The following is a 16,807-nucleotide window of genomic DNA, read 5'->3' as shown; positions in this document are numbered from 1 at the left end:
GCTGCCGATGAGCAGGGAGCCCAACTTGGGGCTCCATCCCAGGACCCTGGGATCATGACCTGACCTGAAGGCAGACACCTAACCGACTGAGCCACCAAGGCTCCCCTTATTCTGCTTTTCTATCAGTAACTGGAAGAAGACACAGAAGGCAAGTTGGGAAGGCAGAAACTGGATTTAAAAGGACTTTGGCAGGTTGGAATGTGAAGTCAAAGCTAATCAGATGAAATGTAATAGGGATGAATTCAAGGAGTTGTATTTCAGTTTAGACAATCAAGGATTTGAAATGCCTAGGGATTTCAACTGACTACATGCTCAGTAGTCAACACTCAGTAGTCAGTGTGACTACTGGAATAAGAAGGTTCAGGGCTGGGGCATATCAGCTAATGGACAAGAGAGACAATCCAAAGATCCTCGGTGAAGGTCAGACCAGTTCTGGAGTACTGTATTCACCTTTTGACAGCACATTTTATAAATCATTTTGACACACAGGAGTGTGTGCCTAAAGAGGATACCATGACAGTAAAGGGCCTGAAACCAAGTCACATAAGGAGCAATTTGAAGAACTAAGGATGTTTTGCCTAGAGAAGAGAAAATTTAGAAGGGACATATATGAGAACTACCTAAAATTATCTGAAGAATGGTCATGGAAGAGATGGATCAGGTTTATTAGTGAAGCACAAAAGGACAGGACTAGGACTAATTGGTAGCTATGGGTGTAATTCAAGAAACATTAAGCTTGGGGGCCCCCAGGTGGCTCAGTAGGTTAAGCATCTGCCTACAGCTCAGGTCATGATCACAGGGTCCTAGGACAGAGTCCGGCATTGGGCTCCCTGCTCCACAGGGAATCTACTTCTCCCTCTCCCCGTCTCTCCTCTCAGCTTGTGCTCTTGCTTATCTCGCTTGCAAATAAATAAAATCTTAAAAAAAAAGAAACATTAAGCTTGAAGTCTGAGAGGGTTGGGTTCAAACCTTGACTCCATCAGTTTGTAGCTCTGTAACCTTGGGCAACTCATTTAACTTGAACCTCAGCTTCTTCATCCATACAACAGAATTGGTGTCATCTATTTCATAAGGCTAAGGGAGAACTCATGAAGACTAAGTGAGATGATGTATGTGGGATCATTTATAAATGGCAAAGCATAATGCACATATAAATTATTATTGTCATTGTTATTTACTAGGAGGAAGAGTTAGGCCTTCTAGAAGGAAGCACTGACAATTATTCGTAGCTATACAACAACTGAATGGGTTGTTTTGTTAGAAGTGAGCTACTCATCACTGGAACTAGAAATGTTCCAGTAGAGACAGGAAAATCATCTACTAGTTGTCTGATAGAAGGGAAGATTAGCCTAAATGACTTCTAAAGTTTTTTCCAAATCAGGTGCTATGATCCTATTGCTATTAAGAATTATCCTTTAAGCTCCTCTTTACAAAGGACTATATGTCTTTGAAAATAGAGAGGACAGCCTTTAGATCTTTGTCACTTGGACTTATGTCTCAGCTCTCAAGAGACCACTGCTCTCTCCCACTCTCAGGAAGGAGGACAGTCGCTGGCTATAAGACTTCCTGGAGGAGGAGAGACAAGTGCAGAAAAGCATGCTGGAGAGGCATTAGGGTTTGTGACTCTGCAACCTGAAAAAACACCTAGGAGCACAGCTACCCAGGCCAAGTGGCTTAGGTTGGAGCTGCACGAGGCAAGTGTTTTTAGAATTTGACCTCCAATGTCCTCTCACCTCCCCCAGCCCATCCTGTAGCCCAGAATTGCTGCAAAACAGGGAAAGGAAGCCTATTGGGAGGGTTTTGTTGGAAAAATTCCTCTCATGTTGGCCTGCAGAAGTCAGACACAGAAGCACAAGTGTGAAGGTAAAAGAAAATATGAATTTGCAGCTATGCGGATCAGGGTGGGAACCCTAGAGTGCACCAGAAGGTGGGAATCAGTTCCAGTCTTGAATCCAGTTTTAATTCTGCTTTCCAGGGCTCCCTGCCACACAGAGGGGAACTCGCAGGTGGATCCCTCTTATCTGGCAATCGATGAGGCAAGTTTCTATCCTGCCTTGTCTTGCTCCAATTCATCTGAAGGTGAAACTAACATGTGAGCTCAGTGACGTCTTTTTGCACATCTTTCATTTTGTGGCCCACAGGCACATGTTTGTGTTCAGTGCAATTCTTGGAGGAAAGGGAGAAGGGGGACAGCGACAGAGGCAGAAGGTTTATCACTGTGGTCGCTGATACAAATAGGTACAGGAAAGGAAGTAGTTGTCCTCAAACATAATGTATTTATGGTAATGAAGTGGAAGAAGAGCCGAGGAGAGAGATAGATGTTCACACACATAGAATCAGGAATGATGGTGGCTTAGTCACTCAGGAATGAATTCTGAGCTGGGTTCTGACCCAGGAGAATGGAGTGACATGGATTAACTGAGGAAAGGCCAAGGATTTCATAAACAAATAGGAGTGGCCCCAGTGACTGCCCAGCAAGGAAATACACAACTTGCTCGTCCACCCAACAATAGTCTTTGCAAAGCCCTGGGGGAGCTTGCACTGTCTACGAAACACTATACTAAACAACCTAACATGTCTTACAAACACTTGCCTCGTGGCGCCCCGGCCAATCTTGAGCAGCTTACTGCTTCCTTACATTTCCTTATCTCTGGCCACAGGCCCCAACTACACCATGACTTACTGATGAAGTTAGCCTGGCCAGTGAATATGGTGTACTGAAGCTCATAGGAGCTGATGCTGAACTCATCGTCCGAGATCCAGTGGACTGTAATGGTGTCATGGGAAGCAGTACAGAGTTCCTCTCGGATACATGGTGGGTTTGGGGCTGTAAGGAAAGGTGGAAAAAAAGGTGAGGAAGGCACACTCTCTGCTAGGGAATTTTAACAATTGCTACTCTTGCTGCCCCACTCAACATCTCGAGGAGAGGAGGTTTTCTTAAAAAGAAGCTTTAGATGGCACACACCAAACAACCCAAAGCCGAGTGCTGAGACCTCAAGTTCCCCCAAACCACTTGGACTTCAATGATTATGATATTTTTAGGTAAAGTATATATAAGCCTAAGGTATGGAGGTGATTGCCCAGTTGTCTACTCTCCCTGTACAAACACACATGTAAATATCGGAGCAACATGGTCATGTGGTTTTCTCATTGCATGACCTTCGACCTATTTTTTTATTCTAAAATAAGTTTTATCATATATTTTTTGGCAGTATAGCCAAGCACAAATTAATGAGTTCCCTCATCTGTGAAATAAGGGATGATAAATACCTTATAGATTTGTTGTAGATATTTATAATATAAAATTAATACACAGCATCTGGCATAAAACAGATGTTCAACAAATGACAGTCACTTTATTTTATTTTGTGTTTATGGATTGGAAGACTTAATATTTTTTGTATATTTTTTATTGCAGTTTGATTTGCTAACATATAGTATAACACCCAGTGCTCATCCTGTCAAGTGCCCCCCTCAGTGCCCGTCACCCAGTAACCCCATCTCTCTGCCCACCTCCCCTTCCACTACCCCCTGTTCATTTCCCAGTTAGGAGTCTCATGTTCTGTCACCCTCTCTGATTTTTTCCCACAAATGACAGTTATTTTCATATAGAAACAAAAATAATGACAAATGCAAAGTTATTGTATGTGTATATTTTTCTCATGAAGTGGTCATTCAATAAGGTAGCCAGCATTTTTTTTTGTAGCCAGCATTTTTAATAGGTTAGTTGCATCCCTCATTTCCTAAAACTGTCTGTAAGCCAGATATTTCTTACATTTTTCTTCCTAATCGGTCAGTTCCTCAAATGTCCTTAAAACCATTTGAATGGCACTTGTACCTATGCAGGACATTTTTAGTATCCCACAATTGCCACCTGAGTTCTAACCCCCTCAACAACAAGTGACAATACATTACTGATAGGCTCATAAGGAGAAATCCATCAGCAACGTCTTTATTTTTTCTTGACCTTTAGGTATGATAGTATATCGTCTGCCTCCAGAAATACTTGACACGTTATCTTTCTTTTCTCTTACATGAGCTAAAGTATATTCCATCTAAAAAGATACGCGTATTGCCTTAAAGGTTTTAAAAGCATTTTCATTACAAATATTGTCCTTTTCTGATTACCTTAACAGTAAGAGAACAACGAAAGACAAATATGTTAAAATGGGAAGGAAACCACAGTATTTTCACACCTGTTAAATAATCTAGCCCCTCCAGCAGTTTCTTTTCTCTGGAAAAATCTAAAGCAAAGTTTTCAAAGGCATCATTAAAATTGATGTCTGGAATCAGAACTTGAGACGACGCTGTTGCCATAGCGACCCTGGAAAAGAAAAGTACATCAACATACATCAAAATAGGTTTACAACCTTTTTTTTTTTTTTTTTTAGGTTTACAACCTTTATCCAGTGTTTGATTTCTGGTTCAACAAGGCAAAAATAAATGACTCGGAGGGCTTGATTCATTAAGTGAAAAATACCATATCTGTGTTTTTTCAATGGAAACCATTTAAATTTTAATAATCAGGAACCAATTAAGGGTTATACCATATTTATTCACATATGTTCACCCCTCAAACACACTCTCCCATCCTGTCTTAATTTTGAGAAGTAAATACAGGATATTTTCCCTTCTGCATCATTTTCCATCTGGCAGGCAGGATCAAAACTAGACCTCTGAAGGCTTAGTAAGAGCAGTTGGAGAGATTTTTTTTCCTTTCTCTTTTTTATGCTAATCAACAAGCCAGCATGCTGGGGCTGAATTCAAGCCTTCACCTGAATACTGTATTTTGTTCACTCTTTTATAATATTTACATTTAATTTTATTATTATTTATTATTATATAATGTTATCTCCCCAGCTAGTTCTAAGCATCTCAAGAGCAGGGTTTATATTTTGTACCTCTCATATTGCCCATGACCCACAACAGTGTTGGATACATGGCAAATAAGTAACTGTTGAATGGATAAACGAATGACTAACAACACCACAGCTGCTAACATTTATTGAGCATTTAGTAGATAGAAGAGACCATGCATGCACTTTACACACATTCTTTAATTTACCTCTTGCCATAATCCTGTGTAGTAATGTTATTTCCATTTTGTAAATGACAATAAGATACAGTGTAAACAAGAAATGACACACAGAAAGCTCAAGCAACTTGCCTAAGGTCACACAACCAGTAAGGGTCAGGAAAAAAAAGAAATATAACTGAACCATGGTCACTGGATTCTAACCAATTTAGACAGCTCTTAAAAAAATTAAGGTAAATGTTTCTGTGCTTTGGCAATTCTTAACCATGATTACACATCAGAATTATCTTGGGCAGTTTTGACCAAAACATACATGTTGAGGCCCTGTGACAGACCTTCTGAATCAGAGCCAATGAAGAGCTTTGAGCATGCAAATGATGGAATGAAGAGAAACATAAACTTGGCAACAATATGGAATTAGAGTGAACAGAAGAGGTATTAAATAAATGTAAGGAGACCAGAGAGGAAACCTCTATGGTGAAATACTAGAAGGGGTTGAGGAGTTAAACATATATCCTCATGCTGTTATACCGTGCTACACTTCTACCAACAAGAGCTCTTGGCTGTTTGTGAAAATAGAGATATTTTAGGAACAAACTGTAGGCCAGGAGAAATAAATAAGACTAATTCAGTATAATCTTCAGGTCTCACACTGAATGGGTCACTTTTCCAGGATTGGATGAATAAGAAGACAACAACCTCTTTAGGGCAAGAGTTAAAGCAGAAAATTGGCTCATGAAATTTCGTCTTGGCCTCCCAATCTTCTTTCTTCCATTCATCCATCTATCAATCCATCTGTCCATCCATCCATCCATCCATCCATCCATCCAATACTCACTGAGCACAACTAGTGTGCCAGGCACTGTGCTAGGTACACTGGAGACAAACAATTGTAGTGCTCAGCCTCACAAAGTTCACCATTCATGGAGGGAAAAGACATGAAATAGGCAATAGAAGTGCTACTACAAAGGGAGTGTAACACAAGACCCACCTGTAGGGACTTGAGCATTAAGGGAAATCTCCCCAGAGGAATTTCATTTTAAGCAATGACCCACATGAGGAGTAGGAGTTAGGTAAGCAGAGACTATGTGGATGTGGATGTGTTCTCTCTTGCCCAAAGGCTGGGGAATTAGCAGTCATGCAGGGCCTTGTAGGGCATGTTGCAAACTTTGCAATTTATCCAAAGAGCAATGTGAGCCATTGAAGCATTTCAGGCAGAAGAGTGATACTCAAATTTATGTTTCAGGAAGAGCACTCTGGCTGCAGTGACGGACTGGAAGGGGTCAAAATTGGAGGCAGATGAGATTTTAATGTGTCTGAGAATGAGAAGAGAGTAGTGACAGGAGCGTAGACAAACAAAACAAAGTTAATTCACACAACATGAAAACAAATGGCTAACAAATATATATAAAAGCCCAACTACATGAAGAATCAAATTAATGCATATTGAAATGATATGGTGTTTAAGATAATAAAGAATGACAATTATAGTAGCTTTTTTATGCCTGAATTAGATAATGCCTACATATTTTATTAGGACTGAAATTGATAACAAATTTTGGAGATCAATTTGGCATTAAATACCAACACAGATGAAAATGCAAGTATTCTTTGACACCACAGATCTACTTCATACATTTTTTTTACTAAGGAAATAACTGAGGTGTATGCAAATATACAACTGTAAGGGCACTCAATACACCGTATGTAACCTAATTGTCTAACTATGGGGAATGAGCTAAGTAACATGGTATACATCAAAAAATGAAATACTATGAGGCCACTGAAAATCAGGGTATCTGATAATATCCAATAACAGGGACAAGAACATGATATTTTGTTAAGTTTCAAACGGGTATAATGAAGCATATACAACACGACCTTCTGTTTGTGAAATATACATTAAATCTAAATATTGGGATACTAGGGGCACCCAGGTGGTCCAGTGGTTGAGTGTCTGCCTTTGGCTCAGATCGTGATCCTGGGGTCCTGGGATCGAGTCCTGAATCAGGCTCTTGCAGGGAGTCTGTTTCTCCCTCTACCTATGTTTCTGCCTCTCTCTGTGGGTCTCTCATGAATAAATAAAGTCATAAATAAATAAAGTCATAAATAAATAAATAAATAACTATTGGGATACTATACTCCCAAATGTTAACAGTGGCTAGAAGGTTAAAGATGAGTAAAAATGGCATTGGGGTAACATGTAAGTGTGTGTGTGTTTCTATGCTTAATATGTATAAGCAAAACATTAGTTATCTCTCAAGGAACATGATAAGTGCCATTTGCATGGGGGAAGAAATACTCTCCCAGCTAAAATTTCATTTTAACTGAAGTCTTGGTCCTTAATACATGATTACAATTATTATTAGTGGAGAAGTATTTCAGACCCTGTGAGAAACCACTGATGAAGATATTTAGTTTGGGCAGATGATTCTCAAGATAGGAGGGAAGAGGGATCCCTGGGTGGTGCAGCAGTTTAGCACCTGCCTTTGGCCCAGGGCGCGATCCTGGAGACCCGGGATCGAATCCCACGTCGGGCTCCCAGTGCATGGAGCCTGCTTCTCCCTCTGCCTATGTCTCTGCCCCTCTCTCTCTCTCTCTGTGACTATCATAAATAAATAAAAATTTAAAAAAAGGAGGGAAGAGCCTACAACAGAACCATAAAAAACAATAGGATTAGAGGAATAGGTCAAAGGCGACTTGCTCACAAGGTCAAAAGGAACTAGGTAGGTAGGGAGAAAAGCAGGAGTGTTCATGGGAGCTGAGGTCAGAGAAATTTCAAGTACAAATCGTCAATAGGGACAACTGCTACTGGCTGATTAAATAAGATAAAACCATAAGATAAAACAAAGGAATGTCTATTAGACTTAGCAACAAGGTATCCATTTGGTGACCTCAGGAAGAACACTTGGAATAGTGTGGAACACTTGGAATAGGGGCAGAAGACATTTCAGAGAGTTAGTAAGTGAGGATAATTAAATACAGCGGTTTAAATTTGTTTTATCTCTGCTCTCATGAAATACCACTGAAATGACAGTCAAAGAATGAAATGTCATAAATCCACAAAGACAAAGAGAATGGAAAAAAATGCCAGCAAGTAAGAGATTGTCAACAAATGTTTGGAAGCTAGAAGGGGATGGAAATGAGTGGTAACCAAAAACAGACCAGAGAAAGCTGGGTCAGGAAGCCAACAACATCAAGCCAATTTTGTGCCGCAGACAGTTGAAAGTTTGTATGCAGAACAGCTAGACCCCAGATCCACTCTACCAGAGCCTACTCCTCCCTCACCCTGGCAGGAGATGTGAGGCTTACTCTGTGCAGAGCTTTGATGCTGTACTAAAAGTAGTCTTAAAACCCTCAGCAACCCTTCCTTGCCCAGCTTCCAGAGTGGTGGCAGCCAGGCTTACACCCCTCGTCAGCTACCAGGAGATTGGTGAATTGCTTCCAGAGGAAATGGACTGAAGAGAAAACACCTACAGAACTGACACTTGGGTCCCCTGGAGTTCCCCTCAATAAAATTCTGGTGTTTCACCTTTTTATCCTATAGAGAAATTTACCATGCAACAAATTGTTCCCATCCCCTCAGGTCTTCCAGTCATCTTCAAGTGCTTAAATTAAAACAGGCAGCCAAAAGCTTACCAGACATTTAGGGAAAGACAGAAACTAAAACTCAGAGAAAAGGAACAGGGCAGTTTAGAAGAATGCTTCTTAAAGGATTGTCTGTATCTTCAAGAAGATAAACAAATAGCTTGTATCCACAAAGCTAGGCCAGAATGCTAAAAAGAAGCAAAGATCAAGAAAGAGCTCTTATAAATAAAAATAAGAATGCTGAAATTAAAATTTTAATAGAAGGAATGGATGAAAAATTAAGGCACCATCTCAGATAACAGCATAAGAAAATAGTATCATGAAAACTAGGAAATGAAAGATTTAAAAAATCACAGAGGGATCCCTGGGTGGCGCAGTGGTTTGGCGCCTGCCTTTGGCCCAGGGCGCGATCCTGGAGACCCGGGATCGAATCCCACGTCGGGCTCTCGGTGCATGGAGCTGCTTCTCCCTCTGCCTATGTCTCTGCCTCTCTCTCTCTCTCTCTCTCTCTCACTGTGTGCCTATCATAAATAAATAAAATTAAAAAAAAATAAAAAAATCACAGAAAAAAATCTAGAATGTCCAACCTCTGTCTAATTAGAGTTCCAGAAAGAGAGGAGAATGAAAATAAATGGGAGGAAGTTATTAGTGAATAATATAAGAAAACTTCCCAGAATGAAAAGTCACTAGGCTTCAGATAGGAAAGACTTACCTAGAGCCCAACAAAAATGAGTGATACAAGACCCCACACCAACACCTATCTTGTAGAAATTTCAGAAAAATTGGACTAAAGATAAGACCTTAAAAGCTTCAGATTTTAAAATATAGGTCATATTTTAAAGATCAAGAATCAAACTTAGCAGCGAGTTTCTCAACCCCACATTGGAAGTTAGGAGACAACAGAGCCATGCCTTCAAAATTATAAGGGAAATTTGTTTCCAACTTATCAACTGTGAAGATAAATTAAAAAAAATTTAAACAAAAAGGTTCTCAAAAATTTACTTCCCATGTACTCTTTCTTAGAAGACTTTGGGAAAAATTGTTCCAACAAAATTAGGAGAGTAAAATGGTCCATGAAGGGGAAATCAGAGCCTGATGAAGTCCCTAATTCAGAACATTGAGAGTCCAGTAGAATAAATTGGCTGGAGTTCACAGGGCAGAGTACCAGAGAGGAGGATGCTGCACAGAGAGAATTCTGGAGACCTTTGGAAGATTCCCCTCTTAAGTATTTGACAAAAAACTGATCAACACATGCATATGAGGAAACTGCCCAAGGCCAAGGAAAGAGCCACCTAAAAAGATGAGAGGGAACAATCCCCAGTGCTCACAAAGGGGCTGTAATAGTGTCTGTTCCTAAGAGCCAGACAGGAAAAATCTCATGATGCATGGGGGCACTCAGTGTAGTATGCAGAAATGTCTTGCCTCACAAGTGAAGAAAACTGTTCCTTAGACTAAACAAAGCTCTTATTCCACCTAACAAACCTTAAAGATGAAACCCAAAAGGATCAAGCTATTTTCAAGCACCTTCGCTGTGTCCTAAAACAAAGCTCAGGAATATTTAACAAAAGTATTCAGCACCCAATAAGACAAATTTCATTATGTTGGACATCCAAAAAAGTTATCAGATATGCAAAGGAAGAAAATACAACCGGTAAGGATAAAAAGTAATCAATTGAAACTGACCAAGAACTGACACAGATACCTAACTCTGGGAAATGGACTAGGGGTGGTGGAAGGGGAGGAGGGCGGGGGTGGGGTGGGGGTGAATGGGTGACGGGCATTGAGGGGGGCACTTGATGGGATGAGCACTGGGTGTTATTCTGTATGTTGGCAAATTTAACATCAATAAAAAATAAATTTATTATTAAATAAATACATAAATACATAAATAAATAAATAGTATTAGACATTATGATAGGATATCTGTATTCCATGCTCTGTCCACGTTTTGATTTTAATTTTTTATTTGAGTATAGTTGACAATGTTACATTAGTTTGAGTTATACAACACAGTGATTCAACAAGTCTATATATTAACCTGTGCTTATCACAAACGGAACTCCCATCTGTCATCATTCAACACTATTACAATATCATTGACTATATTCCCTATGCTGTGCCTTTTAGTCCCATGTCATTCATTCCATAACTGGAAGCCTCTATCTCCATCTCCTCTTCCATCTCCCACCCAATTTCCCTCAGCAGCCATCAGTTTGTTCTTCATATTTATAGGTCTGATTCTGCTTTTTTGTTTGTTTGTTTATTCGTTTGTTTTGCTTTAGATTCCACATGAGTGAAATCAGTCCAAGCAGTCTGAGTTATTTCACTTAGCATGGTCCACCCATGTTGTTGCAGATGGCATGATCTCATCCTTTTTTATGGCTGTGTAATAATCCTCTGTGTGTGTGTGTGTGTGTATGTGTGTGTACCACATCTTTATCCATTCATTTATCAGTGGACATGTAGGTTGCTTCTGTATCTTGGCTATTATAAATAATGAAATAAACAGACGTGCAAACATCTCTTTGAATTAGCATTGCATGCCATATATTCATTTTTTTGCACATTTTTTATTGGAGTTCGATTTGCCAACATAGAGTATAACACCCAGTGCTCATCCTGTCAAGTGCCCCCCCCAGTGCCCATCACCTAGTCATCCCACCCCCCCCACCTGCCTCCCCTTCCACTACCCCTTGTTCGTTTCCCAGAGTTAGGAATCTCTCATGTTCTGTCACATATTCAAAAGCTAGAGGAAAAGCTAAATACATTAAGTAGAAATATGGGTGCTAATAGAAAGATCCAAACCGAGCTTCTAGGGCAGCCCTGGTGGCTCAGCAGTTTAGCACCGCCTTCAGCCCAGGACCTGATCCTGGAGACCCCAGGATCGAGTCCCACATTGGGCTCCCTGCATGGAGCCTGCTTCTCCCTCTGCCTGTGTCTCTGCCTCTCTCTCTCTCTCTCTCTCTCTCTCTCTCTCTCTCTCTCATTAATAAATAAATAAAATCTTAAACAAAAACAAACTGACCTTCTAGAGATGAAAACTACAATGTCTGAGATGAAAAATACACTATAATAATTAATGGCAGCTTAGGCATTGCAGAAGAAAAGGTTAGTGAATGCCAAGGCACGTCATTAGAAATGATCAAAACAAGAGGCGCCTGGGTGGCTCAGTCGGTTAAGTATCTGCCTTCAGCTCAGATCATGAACCCTGAGGCCTGGGATCGAGCCCCTCATCAGGCTCCTACTCAGCAGGAAGTCTGCTTATCCCTCTGCCCCTCTTCCACTTGTGTTCTCCTTTTCTCTCTCTCAAATAAAAAAAAATAGAAGCTTAAGGAACTATCAAGGTGAAATACAGAGAGAAAAAATAGCTAAAATATGAACACAGCATCAGTGAGCTGAAAACAACTTTAAGCAGCCTAACAGACATGTAATTGGAGTCTGAATAAGAAAGGAAGGGGGTGGCATAAAGAATATTGGAGGGGGGTGCCTGAATGGCTCAGTCATAAACCAGTTAACTCTTGGTTTTGGCTCAGGTCAGGATCTCAGGATCATGAGATCAAGTCCCACATCAGGCTCCACAGTCAATGTGGAATCTGCTTGAGATTCTCTCCTTCTCTCTCTGTACCTCCCCCTCCATACTCTCTCTCTCTAAAATAAAGAAATAAATAAAACACTTTAAAAAGTACTTAAGGAAATGATGACTGAAAAATTTTCAGATGTGCAGAAGTCAATTGTTAATGTCTAAAATTGTGGGGGGGGGAATAGCAATATAAGGATATTATTTAGAAATGTAAATATCATGGTATCAGAAATACTTAACAGAGTTGAAATTGCTTGACATTGTTGGAAAAGTGTAGATGCTGGCACTAGACTCCCTAGGTTTGAATCCTGCCTCTAACCCTTACTTGTTGGGTGATCCTCGGCAAATCATATAATCTCTCTGAGCCTCATTCTCTCACTTTAAGAGAGGAATAATAACAGCTTCTATCTCATGAGGCTTTTGAGAGGATTAAATGAGTTAATGCTTACAAGGGCTTAGAATAATGCTCAACACAAAGTAAATGCTCAATATTATTCTTATTGGAGAACAGAAATCAGCAGGGAGGAGAAGATTGCTATTTCTTGCAATATGACTATTTTTTCTTTTTTTATGACTATTTTTTTCATATGACTATTAGTAATAGTTGAGTTTTTAACTATGCATAAGGATTACTTTAATATAAATAACTTTCAATGTTTAAGAAAAGTAAGTCAGAGGTGAGGAAATGGTATCGTCTTTGAAGAAATTTGCTCTGCGGGAAACAGAGGGATAGGGCAAAAGCTAGAAGGGGTATAAGGGAGAGGAAAGTTGTGAGTATTATATTTTTTAGATAGGAAAGACATGAATGAGTTTAAAAGTGGATGTGAAGTCAACTAGGGAAAGGGAGAAACTGAAGCTATGGGGAAAAAAGGAAGCACGTGGTGCACCTGGGTGGCTCAGTTAGTTAAGCTCCTGCCTTTGGCTCATGTCATGATCCAGGGGTCCTGAGATTGAGCCCCACATTGGGCTCCCTGCTCAGCAGGGAGTCTGCTACTCCCTCTCCCTCTGCAGCTCCCCCTATGTGTGCTTACTCTCTCTCACTCTCTGTCAAATAAATAATTTTTTTAAAAAAGGAAGCATGTGGCCAAAGTACAAATGAAGGAACATCTCTACTATTATAATCAAAAGGCAGGAGCAGCCTGGTTGGCTCAGTCGGCTAAGCATCAGACTCCTGATCTCAGCTCAGGTCTTGATCTCAGGATCATGAGTTCAAGCCCCACCTTAGGCTACACACTAGGCATGGAGCCTAATTTTAAGAAGGAGGGGGCAGAAGTTACAGATATGGATGCAAGTGTGCCCAGCAATTTGGTTTGAGAAGCTGAGGGCTTAGTCCTTTCATACGTACCACTCTATCTCCTAAAGAGGACATAAAGTCATTTGCTGGGCATGAGCAGGAAAGTGGCATGGTTGAAATTTTTGAGTTGAACACAGAAATTTTGAAATAGCCATTAGAGAGACAAAGCAAAAAGAAAGCTGACCAAAGCCACATAGCAGCATTTCAGGGCTCCAATGAGATTAGAAGCCATAAATGTGTGGTGCAGTAGAACTAACCTCTTTGGTTATGTGGTTTTCTCCAGCAGGGTTCTGCAACTCAAATATAGACATGGAGAAGGTAGGAGGAACTGGGCTGATTCAGGGTTGGGAGTGTTGATCAGGTTAGTGTGATAAAAACACAGTGGAAGCAAGGAAGTGGGTATATTGCAATAAGAGTGAGTAGCTGAAATGAGCAATCAGAGATCCTCAATAGGCCAAAAACAGTATGTAGCCGGTAGGTAGGTGTTGGGTCTTAGGAGTCCCGATGAAGTTGAAGAATAGATACATTGGAAGAAAAGCAATCAACTGTAAGTACAGATACTGTAGTTAGAACATGAGATGCTTTAATTTATTATCTAAGCATAATTCTGAGTGATGGTGAGATTCAGCATGAGAGTCATGGAAGTGGGTGGATGGAGTAGAGCAGAGGTGAGGGTCACTGGAAGTGGAGATGGCAAGGAGCCAGGAGACTAGATGGCTAGAGTAACAGATGGGGTCAGCCACATGGATGCTGCCAGTGTCATCAGAAATTATGGCAAAAGCAACAGAAAGGAATACTGTGAACGTGGAGCCAAAGCCTTCAGTAAATGAAAGAGAGGTGGAAGGAGGTCACATTTGCCTAATGAGTCCCTGTAGCCCTTTGAAGCCTTGGTGACTCTACTGAACAATGTTCCATTTTAGACTTCAGATTCTTTGCAAATGATATACAGATAGCCTTCTAAGTCATGAGCCCTCTGAAATCATATGCAAAATTTTTTTAAGATTTTTTTTTTTTTTTAGAGAGAGAATAGGCGGGGCAGGGAGAGGCAGAGGGAAAGGGAGAAGCAGGCTTCCCTGCTGAGCAGGGAGCCCAACATGGAGCTCGATCCCAGGACCCTGGGATCATGACCTGAGCCAAAGGCAGATGCTTAACTGACTGAGCCACCCAGGCACCCCCATGTGCAGAACGTTATGGGTATATATCTAATACGCATTTTTCCCTCAGGAAGAGGGCTCGTGACATTCATCACATTTTCAAAGGGGTGACTGATTAAATAAAAGCCTAAGAATTTACTGCTCTCTACTCATCTGTGTGAGACATAACGAAATGAAAGCAATAAAAAACACACAAATACTTAGGGAGGGCACACACCTATCCCTGTGGCCAAAAGTCTCTCTCCCTACGCTAACACCAATATAGAAAGCTCCAGCACTGAGCGGGCAGCGGAGAGCTAGGGCACAGCTAGGGTATGTGGTTGGCTGTGTGTTAGGAGAAACAGTAAGCTACACAGAGAGAAGGGTGCCAGAAATCCACAGGGCAATGTAGCACTGAGGCTTCGTAAAACTATTTGGTAAGATCTTTAGGTGGCAGCAGCTACATACGTGCCCTGACAGAATTAAGTGATTTCCAGCTGCACCCTTTTCCTAAGAGCAGGCATGGAAAACAGAACCAAGGGAGCTCACCTTTCAGCAATATTCTTTGCAGATTGGAGAAACCGTGCCTGGTCATTTTCTTTCAGGATATGCTCAGCCTGGTTGATGAGGACTGTTGACCGTTCAAGACACTGTCGACAATTAGCAACCTGCTGTGCCAACTTTCTTAGCTTCATAACCTTAAAGGAATGAACACAAAATGAGATTAAATATCCAGGGCTTTAAAAAGAAAACATGTAGGGGTTAATTAAAAACGATAAAACAACATGAAGGAGATCTGCTGCAGTGATTCTAAAAATAGGCCTATTAATCTCCCATGGTCCCTACACTAACCACTCATCTTCTCAACCTGCCGGCTCTGTGTTTTCACAGGCTCTCCTCCCACCCACAGCCCACTTACTGATGCTGCAACACACCCAGTCATACACTCTAGGTTATCTACCTCCTCTTTTTCTTACTGGTAACATTAATTTTTCTTGATTATTAAAACAGTGCATGCTCAAGGTAGAGTACTGAGAAAATACAAAGTATAAAAGGAAACCCTGCCACCCAGGGATCACCATAGATACATTTTATTGTCAATATATTTTCACATACACATTTCATAAGAAGTACCTCCTTGTTCTTTTTTTAATATTTTACTTATTTATTCATGAGAGACACACAGAGAGAGACAGAGACATAGACAGAGGGAGAAAGAGACTCCTCACAGGGAGCTTGATGTGGGACTTGATCACACCCTGAGCCAAAGGCAGAGTCTCAACCGCTGAGCCACCCAGGCATTCCTACCTTCTTGTTCTTTATGAGTATCTACATTTCTATGTACATGTTTCTCTACATATCTTTATGCATACCTGTGTTCACAGAATCTGTGTTCTTGGAAATTTCGATTCTTGTGTTAGCTGGAACCACCAGCATGACACAGAGTACTGATCATCACTCCAGACTCATAAATTCTCACACTGTATACACAGCATGAGCTTATAATCACTACAATGACGGGCAGACCAATAAGCCAAAAACCATACAGACACATGAAGGCTCACACCTGACGGTGACCATGCTTCTCCAGTTCCCAGGCTAAAACCCTGTAAGTCTTCTCTTTCCCCTTCATCTTTTATAGCTACTCAGTTGATGATTCCCAGCATTTCTTTTCTAGGAATGCCTGTTATGTCCTTCCCTTCCATTTGTGCTGGCACTTCCCTGGTTTAGGTCTTCCTCAACTCATATCAAGAATAATTCCAAGGGCACCTGGGCGGCTCAGCAGTTGAGCATCTGCCTTTGGCTTAGGTTGTGATCCAGGGGTCCTGGGATTGATTCTTGCATTGGGCTCCCCATAGGGAGCCTGCTTCCCCCTCTGCCTGTGTCTCTGTCCCTCTCCCTGTGTCTCTCATGAATAAATAAATAAAATATTTTAGAAACAGAATAATTCCACAAGCCTCTTAGATGTTAGATGGCTTCCCTGACTTCAGTATCATCCTCTTCTGATCTCCCCTGCATACCTCTGCTATATCAATCCATCTTCTCCCTTCTTAAGAAACTAGAATGGTTTCCCAATGCCTTTTTGATTACGCCCAAAGTCCTTATTAATATTATGCATGATCCTTCCATAATTCTGACCCATATTTCTACCATTACTTATTTCTTTCTTCTATTTG

General features: G+C 40.8%; 1 protein-coding gene across 5 annotated transcripts in view; it reads right to left on the bottom strand.

The window, feature by feature from the left end:
* MID2 (midline 2) overlaps positions 1 to 16,807 on the bottom strand; it is a 110,039-nt gene that overhangs the window by 8,832 nt on the left and 84,400 nt on the right. For 4 of the 5 annotated variants that reach the window (XM_055338712.1, XM_055338710.1, XM_055338713.1 and 1 more), the window contains exons 5-7: positions 15,180 to 15,328; positions 4,197 to 4,324; positions 2,594 to 2,827 (exon numbers count right to left, since the gene is read on the bottom strand). In XM_055338712.1, coding sequence (XP_055194687.1) covers positions 2,594 to 2,827; positions 4,197 to 4,324; positions 15,180 to 15,328 — 511 coding nt within the window. The remainder of the gene's footprint in view (positions 1 to 2,593; positions 2,828 to 4,196; positions 4,325 to 15,179; positions 15,329 to 16,807) is intronic. The other variant, XM_055338711.1, reaches the window with a different exon arrangement.

The sequence above is a fragment of the Nyctereutes procyonoides genome, unplaced genomic scaffold (assembly GCF_905146905.1).
Source record: "Nyctereutes procyonoides isolate TBG_1078 unplaced genomic scaffold, NYPRO_anot_genome, whole genome shotgun sequence".
In the NCBI taxonomy this organism is placed as follows: Eukaryota; Metazoa; Chordata; class Mammalia; order Carnivora; family Canidae; genus Nyctereutes; species Nyctereutes procyonoides.
This window is presented reverse-complemented; position numbering and strand designations above follow the sequence as displayed.